This window comes from Prionailurus bengalensis, chromosome A3 (genome assembly GCF_016509475.1).
Source record: "Prionailurus bengalensis isolate Pbe53 chromosome A3, Fcat_Pben_1.1_paternal_pri, whole genome shotgun sequence".
Lineage (NCBI taxonomy): Eukaryota > Metazoa > Chordata > Mammalia > Carnivora > Felidae > Prionailurus > Prionailurus bengalensis.
In genome coordinates this window covers 73,720,580-73,732,741 of record NC_057354.1, presented here as the reverse complement: position 1 = coordinate 73,732,741, position 12,162 = coordinate 73,720,580, and the positions used below count along the sequence as shown (strand labels likewise).

At 35.2% G+C, this 12,162-nt stretch overlaps 1 protein-coding gene across 4 annotated transcripts in view; it reads left to right on the top strand.

The window, feature by feature from the left end:
• Nucleotides 1-12,162, top strand: part of RTN4 (reticulon 4) — a 73,043-nt gene that overhangs the window by 50,763 nt on the left and 10,118 nt on the right. For all 4 annotated transcript variants that reach the window (XM_043603394.1, XM_043603392.1, XM_043603393.1 and 1 more), the window contains 2 exons: nt 6,240-6,447; nt 10,689-10,827. In XM_043603394.1, the coding sequence (XP_043459329.1) occupies nt 6,240-6,447; nt 10,689-10,827 (347 nt within the window). The remainder of the gene's footprint in view (nt 1-6,239; nt 6,448-10,688; nt 10,828-12,162) is intronic.

Sequence of the window (12,162 nt, the reverse complement as noted above, 5' to 3'; positions counted from 1 at the left end):
TCCTGGTCTTAGGGGGAAAGCTTTCAGTCTTTCATTAGTAAGTATGATGTAAGTTGTAGGGTTTTTGTAGATATTCTTTATCAGCCTGAGGACGTTCCTTCGATTCCTAGTTTGTTGAGTGTTTTTAAAATGAAAGGATGTTGGATTTTGTCAGATGCTTTTTCTTTGTTGTGATGATCATGCAGTTTTTTAACCTTAATTCTATTTATTAATATGGTGTGTTAAAGTGCTTGGTTTCCATATGTTGAACCAGCTTTACATTTCTGAGATAAATACCACTTGGCCATGGTGTATATAAAGCTTTTGTTGCTGGATCCAGTTTGCTGTATTTTGCTGAGGGTTATTGTGTCTGTATTCATAAGGGATATTGGTCTATAGTCTAAATGAATTAATGGATATAAGTCTTTTGATGAATATTAGACACAATAGCATTTGAATATATTTCTCAGAATTTTGTTAAAACTTTGTGACTACTCCCTTATAATTGAAAATAAACAATCCTGGATAAACTTAATCTTCCAAAGTTTCTTCATTAAAACCAATTTAAGGAAATCCAAGAGACTAGAAATACTGAAGAATGTCACTTAAGGTGGCAGCCCTGTTTGCTAATATTTTTATAATCTAATATTTTTTCATCCTTGCAATTTCATTAACAATCTTTAAAATTTCTTTACACAAAATTTATTTCTTTGCACAAAATTTATTTTGCCCAATGACCTTGGTAACAGTGTAGACTGCCTCTCAGCCCTTCCTAGTGTAGGTTATATTAATTTTTGTCTTCCGTGTGACTTTCAGTACCTAGTTGTCTTTGACTCTCTTGGCTCTTCTTCCCTTTTTTCCTCCTCAGTGCCTTGAGGGTCTGCAGCTCCACCACCACATCCTTAGGGCTTATTTCAACAAAGCTTTCAAAATATCTACTTTTGAGTATTCTTGTATAGCTATTTGCATATGTTCATGTAATATGTGGAGGCTTGCATGTGTGATTTTCAAAGCTCTTCCAGTTTTTGAAAAGACCTTATTTCTAGGAATCATGATAGGCAGAAGGAAACTAATAGGTTAGGGCTTACTGTACCTTCATGCAGTTAAATTTATTTTAGGCTGTAATCACTGAATACTACTACACCTTATACATGACTATTTCAAGATGATGAACTTTGGGGGAAATTGACTTGGTTCAACCCAAAGCCCCATGTTAACAACTTAGCTGTATACTGCTAAAGTTTTAAGTATAATAGTAATTCATGTTTGCCATTGAAGGGAGACAATTTCAAATGGTATAGAAAGGAATAAAGCAGCAAGTCTAGACCCGGGGGTAAAAACTGTGTTTGCTAGATACCCATTCAGACTTCATGGTTACCTTAAGTTTTTAAAATTTTACTTGATGAATCTTTTTTAGCATTTTGTTTCTACTTATCAATATGGACATGTTTCTTTGGTGATATAGTTCTGCATCACTGTACTTAAGGACTACATAATGTTCTTTTGCATTGATGCATTTTCTAATTTTACTTAATTAGATTCACATGGCTTTTAAAAGCTGTTTTCCACAACTTGATTAATTATAGTTTTCTACTATGGGAAGGTACCTTCAGGTATGTTGGAATAGAGCTCTTTCCTCCCTTTTGGATTTAACTGTTGGTTAAGTATTCACATTAAAATTTTTGTCTCATTGATTAACAACATCTCTTGTTAGTCTTACCTTGACTTTCCTGGCCTTTGTTATTCATCTCACATGTGATTATTTGCCAACACTGCTTATTCATTATGTGTGCAAATGCATGACATTTTGAAGGACATTAATGTGCTGAACCCTCATTTTGGCATTATACATGGGGCATATGAGTTTTATCAATACGAAGTTTGTGTTGAAATCAGTGTTCTTACCATTTACTAATTAAGTGATATCCGTCCAGTCATATATAAGAGCTTGGCTCTCACTTTCTTGTCTGAAAGCCTGCCTTTTAGGGTTTTAAGAATTGAAAGAGATAATGTTATATAGTCTATAGATAGTATTTAGCACAATGTAAGTGCCTGGTACATACTGACTCTGGAAATAAAGGGAGGTGTGGAGAATGTAGACCAGCAACTTGGAAGAGATTTCTGAAACATCTTTCAGTCTGTCAGCCTTAAAAGGTTTGTAGCTTTCCATTCTTTTTTTTTTTTCTTTTTCTTTTTTTAGCCTTTCTCATACTGTGACCTTAATGATACGGTTTATAATTGCTTGAAAAATTGTAGAAATATGAATTTATTGTTTTCCTAAAGTTTTAATGTTGTTTGACACTTACAAAAGCGAAGTGTTTTTTGTTAAGATTCATTTTAAAAGACTGGTATGAATAAACATATTTAAGCCCCTCCTGAAAATCTAGATCTAAAAAACAAGATATTTTAAAATTTATATTTGGCACAGATAATACATGAATAAAATCTCATTAATTCAGACCCACTGATTGGGAATTTGAATTTGGGACTGATGTATATCTTTGTACTAACTGTGTATTAGTTTCTGAAGGGAAAAGAAAAATCTTTTATCTAATGCCCTGTTTACTAATGATAAAACTGAGCTCCAGAGAACTTGAAGTCTCATCCAAAGTTGTACGGTTGCAGAGCCAGTACTAGATTGTGGTTCTCTTGAATCCCAGCCACGGGCAGTTTCTTCCGCCATATCTATATAGAAATTATAGACCAATTAGAAATCATTCTTATCTAGTCATTGAAACTGTTCAGACAGTAACTCTTATATTAGGTAATTTGGTTAGTCATTGATATTGTACATCTCAAATCTGAAATCATTCCTTTTAATAAAATCAGGTCTTACTGAATAGTTTCTAATGATGGTAAGGAATAGTGAAGATATCTGCATTTATTTTAGCTTATCACCAATGGTGATTTTTTTGAAGGTTAATAAATGTTGGAGCACATTGAGAATCCTACATTTTTATAAAGCAGCATTTGTTCATCTAAAAATTTGAGTGCTTTAGTAGAAAAATAAAGTACTTTACTTGTTGATTCTTCTAGGATGCTTTTTATTTGTTCAGTAATAGTGACATCTTAGATAAGTTTGAAAATCCTTTTCCATGTGGGTTATAAAGTAACATGTTTATAACAGCAATACAATTCATTAACTTACAAGTTAACCATAAGGTTGAAATTTTCTTTTCTTTTTGTTCATATTTAACACCTGGATAAGATTGGTGATAGTGACTGTGATGGTGTTCATAATAATAACAGCAGATAACAGCCCTACATTTACTAAGAATTTATTATATGCTGTGCACTATATTATGTCCATTATATTTGTTATCTTATTAATGAAAAATTTTGTTAGTTCATTTTCTCACCTAATCCTCACAATATCTCAATAAGATCATTCCTATTTGTATATACATTCTATAGATGGAGAAACGAGGTACAGAGGGATGGATTTTAGTGACTTGCCTGAGGTCATATAGCTAATGTACAGAGTGTAGGTGATAACAACACTAGAGTCTAATTGCTTGGCTTGGGGCACAGGGGAGCCTCACAGGAAAGAATTACATTACCAAGGGCAGTCTTTATCATTTGCTTCCTCTACTCTTTCACTGTACCCTGTTTTAAAAATCTGCATTAATTATGAGAACCGTTCCTAGCAGAGACTTACAGTGAGGCCTGCATGTTTATATGTTCTATATCTCCCCATTCTTTAGGACCCAGCTCAGTTTCTTTTTCACAGTCTTTTAAAGTTTCCTCCAGTTTTTTTTTTTTATTTTACTGATGAATTCTCATGGTGGTGCAATAGTTATTTTATTATTTTTGTCATTGTTTTATATGTCTGATCTTCCTAGAACTGTAGTGTTGTAGAGTTAGACAGGGCGTTAAAGAAAAGTCCACATCCCCATTTTTAGGTTTTTATTTCATTCTACTAGGTTGAATTTCTTGAACAGTATCAGCTCAATAAATGTTTGCTGAATGTCATAAAACTCCTAGCATCACTTGCTATCTCTTTATTCAGTATGATAATATTCATGACATCATTTTGATAGCATAGGAACACTGCTTCAAGTTCTGGTTATTTCTCACTTGTGCTAATGTATTGGTACAATAGTAGAAACAAGTTGAATAGAACAAAACTGATGCAGATGTTTTAGGCAGGGTTGGAATGAACTTGAGATGGGGAAAATGAATAAATGAAATCAAAGTCTGAAAACAAAGCTGTAAATCATATATAGAATATTAAATTAAAAGCATTTGAATCAAATCATGGTTAGGAGAGTAGAATAAATGCTTCCAAACCATAATGAATGTTGAGCTCCCACTGTGTGTCAGAGACTGTGATGGGCATTTAGAATCTGTTCATCAGTACTCATGGTATATATATACTAACAGGAATTCAGGGCTTCAAGATGATCTTAACATTTTACATTTCACATTTCACATGCATAATTTTCCCCACAGAAGTACTGCTAACAGTAAAGGACAGTTACATACTTTAGAGAGCCTCAAGACCAAAGCAGCTCCTGGAAATGTGGTTTTTCTTTGTTACCTTCTTTACATTAAACATTAACAGATATTTAAGGGGCTCCTGGGAGGTTCAGTCAGTTAAGTGTCCAACTCTTGATTTCAGCTCAGGTTATGATCTCACAGTTTGTGAGTTTGAGCCCTGCCTAGGGCTCTATGCTGATAGCAGGGGGCCTGCCTGTGGTTCTCTCTCTGCCCCTCCCCTTAAATGAGTACACTTAAAAACTAACAACTAACTAACTAACTAACTAACTAACTAACTAATGGATATTTAATATTATACTCAAGAAGGGGCACCTGGGTGGCTCAGTTGGTTAAGCCTCCGACTTCGGCTCAGGTCATGATCTCAAGGTCTGTGAGTTTGAGCTCCACGTTGGGCTCTGTGCTGGCAGCTCAGAGCCTGGAGCCTGCTTCAGATTCTATGTCTCCCTTTCTCTCTGCCCCTCCCCTATTCATGCTTTGCCTCTTTCTGTCTCTCAAAAATAAATGTTAAAAAATAAAAAAAAATTCTACTCAAGAATATATCCATATTTATTTTACTGTAAGAATATCACCCCTCCCCCTGTTCACAATCGATAGACAAATTATGTTTTGCCTGTGAATTCAAGAGCTCTTGGGCACACTGCAGAATTCTCTGTGGGTTGTACATAACCTGACCTTAAGAACGTGGGCCTATGCTTATTTGATCCCCAGTGGCTCTCTGACCATAGGCCAAGAGCAAACTTGCTAAGTTTGGCTTTGTCTGACTCCTTACTATTAATAAACATTATATAACAGTGTAGCACATTTAGTTTTTCTCTTTTTCTTTACACCTAAATTTTTATGGCATTATATTTATCTACACTCATAGAGAAGTAGCTTTTCAGGTAATCCAAAAGCTGTTCCCCTTTGTCTTCAGTGTTTTATAGGAAATTTTTGCTTTAATGATAGCCAGGTTAGGTTACAATTTTATTATGTTTCCCAAAGACAGATTTTTTTTAATGTTTATTTTTGAGAGAGAGAGAGAGAGAGAGACATAGAATGAGCAGGGGAGGGCCAGAGAGATAGAGGGAGACACAGAGAATCCCAAGTAGGCTCCCAAGTAGCTGTGCTGACACCTCAGAGCTGTGACATAGGGCTCGAACTCACAAACCACAGGAATATGACCTGAACTGAAGTCGGACACTTAACCAATGGAGCCACCCAGGTGCCCCTCAAAGAGAGATTTCTTAGAAGAAGAACTGTAGAACACCTATGCGTAGTTTTTCGTAGTTTTAATTTCTTAATATTTTTTGAGTTAGTGGTTTTTCTGCAGATAAATACATTTTTACATCACTGAAGTATCTATTATTTTAGTGAGTGTGTGTTAAGGTTTTTTTCAATTAGTTGTATTTATATCCTGCATTGAACAAAGTTTGAAAGCCTTCAAGATGGTTTTTAAGAACCCTTGTTTTGGATTAGAAGTCTGCTGTACTGGGCTTGAGAATGGAACAATCTTGTCTAGCCAGACTGATTTGGACACGAGGGAAATAGATTTGCATGAGAAAAATTGATGGTAAATAGAAATCGATGTAGGTATGATTCTAATTTACAACTTAGATGGGTTTAAAATGCAGCTTACAAAGTTCATTTTTCCTTAACAATTTAGGTTTTGATTGTACTTTAGAGACCTTTTTATTTTTATAGGTGGAGCAAATATAAGTGTGCCAAATCCAAAGGGATAAAATAATGTTCTAATTTCAGATTTCTTCTTTTTTAATTTTTAGTTGTTGACCTCCTCTACTGGAGAGACATTAAGAAGACTGGAGTAGTGTTTGGTGCCAGCTTGTTCCTGCTGCTTTCATTGACAGTATTCAGCATTGTGAGTGTAACGGCCTACATTGTCTTGGCCCTGCTCTCTGTGACTATCAGCTTTAGGATATATAAGGGTGTGATCCAAGCTATCCAGAAATCAGATGAAGGCCACCCATTCAGGTGAGATGTCTGGAAAACAAGGCACACTTTGGCAACGCTGTAAACAGGATTAATTTTGAGACTTCATTCTATTTGTAGAATTACAGGCATGCATTTTTTACTGTTTAAAGATAATTGTAGATTTTTGCTCAAAACCTATTCCAAAAGCATCTGCTTTTGAGATTTTTGAGATTAAAGGTCATTTCACGGGCTCATGATGGAGAAAACTGGGATTGTGTGTTACTTGCTTAACTCTGCTGTGTGTTAGTAATATATATTCATTAGAACTAGGTATTGGTTCCCTAATTTTACTTTGGAAGCTATCTTTTTAACATGGTAAGGATTGATGAAAGTTATATTTTCTTTATTGCATACTTTTCATGTTGATATTAGAAATACCTTTCTTTCCAACAGTGTATGTTTTTATATAATGCTGTCTTACCATCCCTTCTCTATCTAGTTTCCTCTTCTTGTTCCCTAAGGCATACATTTGTATTACCCTTTGGTGAGCATCTGTATTAGCTTCTTGTCTGTAAACTATCATCTTTTGCCCTTATTTTTTACAAGTACACTCTAGCATCATATCTAACTGGTAATGGGACAAACCTCAGTTTGGGTCTTCTGCCCTCACTTCAGATTTACCATGTTTTTCCCTCACTTAAAAAAAAATGAGATTAAATTCATATACTATACAGTGGTTTTTAGTATGTTCTCAGAATTGTACAACTATCACCATCCAATTCCAGATATTCTCATCACACCAAAAAGATATTTTGTACCCATTGGTAGTCACTTTCTACCCAGCTCCTGACAACCACTAACTCCTTATGTCTTTAAATGAACCTTTTTTCTCAGACTTGTCAATTTCTATCAGTACACCACTATTATCCTCATGTCAGGCTCCCAATTTTGATGTTATCTTTGTTAGCATCTCACATAAAGAAGATAACTATGTTGTGTTGTTTCCCCCCTGCTTCCTCAGTGTAGACCACAAGTCCATAAGCTGTAGCCAAATCCAGTCTGCTGCCTGCTTTTGTAAATAAAGTTTTATTAGAACATAGCCATATTCCGTCACTTAGCTGTTTTCATCATGCTCTAATAGCAGGGTTAAATACTTGTGACAGAGACCATATAGACTTCAAAGCCTGAAATATTTACAAAAAAGTTTGCCTACTCTGGCTGGACTTCACTTGTTACCAAATTGGGTTCTGGTTACTTTGGTTTACTTTGACTTTTATGGATGTTGTCAGATTAATTTTTCTCAAATACCACTTTTATTGTATTTTTAGGCATATGGCCTCCCTGTTCACTACAGGATGAAGTCCACATATCTTTATCTTCTCTCTCATGTGCCCTTTCTAGGGTTTTGTGCCCATTGATGCTGCCTTTTTAGCTTCTCAGATGACCCTATATATTACGTTTTTTTATTTGGTTCTGTGTTTGATTTCAAGATGGAACTTTTTGAAGAAGGCTTCTCTAACACTAGGTCCAAATGATCTGAGGATTGATTTCCTATCTCACTAAATATGGCTTTGAAATGGTCTCTGATTGTTTTGTATATGGAATTTTTTTTTCTCAAATGGATCCTGAATATTTAAAAACTATTTGGTAAGGCAAGTATCTATGTGGGCATGAATGAGTATGTAACTACCTAGAACGTTATCTAGTTGGTATTAATATGTAAATGTAAACTGATTTTCACACTTTACAGAAGAGAGCTCCATCATTTTGCTTATTGTAAAGACTGGTTATTTGTTTCTCTCTAGCTCTCTTCGTATTAAGTAATGATGCTACATAAGTTTTAGGGAGAGACCAACATTGATGAATGGTTCTTATGTCCCTAGCCATTTATGTACAGACTGAATTTTCCCCAAAACTCAATGAGACCGATGGTATTATTCACTTCACAGAGAGGGAAACATACTTGAAGTTCAGTAACTTGAAATTGCAGCTTCAAAATAAATGGCAGAGCCATATCATGCCATAAATCATAGAGGAATATGGTTTTTAGTTAGTTATACTGAAATATATAAAAACATTATCAAGCCAAAACTTCTAAATTATCTACGATATAAATTTCAGACGTTGTTTGATTTTAAAGAAGACTTTTGGGGGAAAAACCTAGTGATTTCCTTCTTTATTTCCTTAGAAACACTTTATTTTTCATTCAGAAGCCTTTTTTGTAGTCATTATAAATTCAGCCAACATGTCAGTTTAATCCTGTTGGACAGTTTTTCTAAGTCCTCCCAGTCACACTGCTAGCAGTGGCACCCTTCAATTTGTATTTGATACCTATGGTCACTGGACAAGATGCTGGCAGTGCTGGCGTGGGGTTATACTATCACGTCCGTGCCGGTTGAATGAATGTAAGTATCCACGGGACTTCATTGGTTGAATTGGACTTCATTGGCCACATGTGTGCCTGCCTGCCAGGCATCTTGTCTTCAGCAAGGATAAGAGCAGTGGTACAAAGCAACAGAATACCAACTTCAAGCTCTATCTGCTTCTGTTCTGTGTTTCTTAAAGCTATACAAATAAATTATTGCTGATTTAAGGGTAGATGTGAGTCTTTGATAATTTTTAACTTGATAATAACAATTTGATATTTGCTGGTTAATCAATAAAAGTTGGCTGAGTGCTATGCCATTGTAATAAAGATATATTCCTGGTTGTTAATAGTTTATACTTTAGTAGGGAAAATGTACAAGTATACACGTTTCCAGGGCTGGATATGGCCAATACTATAATACTGCTACAAAAGAAAGCTACAAAAGAGTGCATTAGAATTGCATAATAGTGTCTTAGAGAAGAAAGAGCCACAGAGGCTTCATGTATGGGTGAGATTTGAGACAGGCTAACTGACTAGATATGCTATTACTAGAGGTGAGAGGAGAGCAGTGTGGATTGGGAAAACGGTATGGTGAACAAAGGCAGTAAGATTAAAAAGTGTTTGATGAATGGCTCATATTTGGCTGCATCATAGTGAGTAGTGAGAAATCAGGTTGGAAAGGCTGAGGAGAGCTCTGGTTGAAAATTTGGAACCATAGAATCACAAAACGTTGGAGCCTGAAGAGATTTAAGAAGGTCTGTTTCTTTAATTTTCAAGAGGGAATCATGACCCTGAGAAGTCAAATGACTTCACAAAGTTACCTTATCTAGATAGTAGCAAGTGTCCTAACTCCTACCTGAAGTCAATCTAAATAGCACTGTTTAGGATAGCTCAAATAAAACTGATCTGGCATTGGCTGAAGGAATGGATTAGGATGCAGACAGATTAGAGATTGGTTTGGAGACAGATAAGAATACCCCAGTTGTAAATAAATGAACACTTGAACTAGAGTGCTAGCATCGTGAGTAAAAATGAAGGGACGTAGTTGGGACATACTACAGAAGGAAACTATAGGATAAGGAGTTATCAGAGGACTGTTGTTTCCAGTATGAGTAGCTAGTATCCATAGACATGGGGGAGTGATGAGGAGAGACTGGGGTTATAAGTAGCTATTTCTGACAGATAGAAAAGTTCTTAGCATTTCTGAGTTGGTTGTACTCTGCCAAGATAAAATGGCTGCTTTGAAACAATAACTGATAAAACAGTTCCTTGCATTCCTGCAGATGACTTTTCTTCTTCATTACAGTTCTCTTCTTAAATAAAACAATCCCAGCTATCTTAGTATAGATTAGGGCATCTAAAAGGGCAGTAACTATTATGTTTTACTAGCATTAGCACTATACTTCTGGCAGCCATTTCACAGCCTGGGCCTTGAAATATTGGGTAGTTTCCCCTGAAAGTTAGGCTGCGAGAGTGTAGTATTTGGGAACAGATAGAATCTTTGTTAGGAAAACCCAATGACAGCCTAATGTCAGCTTGAAGAAAAAAACCAAGTCCCTAATAATAACTACCATTTATTGAGTGCTTCTTTGTGCCTGCTTGTGTTAAGAAGCACTTTATTCAGTGACTCCTCATGATAGTAACTTTCCAAAGTGACACAAGACAAGTAAGTGGCAGAGTTTAAGATTCAAGCCCAGATCAGTCTGACTTGAAAGCAAATGCTTTTTTCTGTGCTCATCAGCTGACAGCGTGCATATCAATGAAATCTACCCATTGCTTGGTGAATTTTTACATTGTGCTTCATTTAGAAAGAGTAGGTTTTTTATGGTAAAGTATTTTGTTAATGTCTTTTTTTACAGATATGTAATTGCTGATTGACAAACATCCAGGAAAAATCACTCTGATCAGTGACAGGATGTGTTTTGTTTTCCAGGGCATATTTGGAATCTGAAGTCGCTATATCTGAGGAGTTGGTTCAGAAATACAGTAATTCTGCTCTTGGTCATGTGAACTGCACGATAAAAGAACTGAGACGCCTCTTTTTAGTTGATGATTTAGTTGATTCTCTGAAGGTAAGTTTATTTGCTCTTCATTTTTGACATAGAATTCAATATCAAAAGACTGGAGTGTAAAATTCTACTTTTCCATATTAAAAGTAAATGACAAGTATGTAGTGAAATCAAATGACAAAGATGTACTGTCAACTTAAGTGTCAAAAATTAGAATCCAATCAACTATTTGAGATGGAAGAAAGTACTATTCTTTTTTAAAGGAAAATAAGTTAGAAATTCATACTTTTGGAGATGATAAAGATGAGCAGTGGGAAAATTATACATTTATGATGAGCACTGAGTAATGTATACAGTTGTTGAAACACTGTACTGTCCACCTGAAACTAATATAACAGTGTATGTTAACTGTACTGAAATTAAAATAAAAAACTAAATTTAAAAAATGCAACAACAAAAAAAGTGAGAACATTAAAGGGAATTTTCACTGTAGGAATGAAGATTAGATTTGATACCAGAATGTGATTTAATCTCTTTGCCTTTCTTTTAGAGTCTAGCACTTAATTTCTTAGCTTATGTGTGATTTATATACACACATAAGCTATTTTATATCTTGGACTCTTTCCTGAAATGTTTATTCTGGAAAAGTTCTGATACTTGGAACGCCTCAACTAATCTTCAGTTAGTAATTACTGGAAGTCTTTCTCCAGTTTTTGGATTTTGCTAGAGTGACTGTTAGAGTCTCACCTTGCAAATAAACTTTCCTGGAGTTCACTGACTCAAAGCAAGCACTAAATCACCTTGTAACATGAGTTCTAAGCACTGAGACTTGAGTTCTTTACATAGAACTTACCATTTGTGTTTTGTGTGTTACTGTCTGTGATCATGCTTAAGATAGACTCATTTCCAGTCTAAGCCTGGGTAGAAATGTACTACGGTGGTATTTATAATTTTTCTTTGGTGAGAAATATGTACGAGATAGCAATTTATCATGCAGACCAAGGATATCATAGCAATACCGTGATTGGGCCTTTTGACTCAGTGAAGCAATTTCTGAACAGGTTACAATAGGTTTAAATGCTCAGTGCTTTTGACAAACATCTTAGCTTTAATAAGCCAGTAGATGGACATTATTTTCAGCTGTGTCCTTTCAGCTTCGGACTGGGAATCTCAGTTACTTACTAATGGCATTAATGGAAAATCATTTAGTTTCCTTTTATTAATATTTCTTTTGTATCTATAGAGTGCTTGCTTTTAGTGACATTCTGTAGTAGTGCTTTGATATTATCTGATGTCAGTCTGTAAATGAAACTATGATGACTGTGTTATTTGGGATGTTTGATTAATTAACTTTCAAAGGGAAAAAATAACAAAATCCTTTGGAGTAAGTGGAATAGA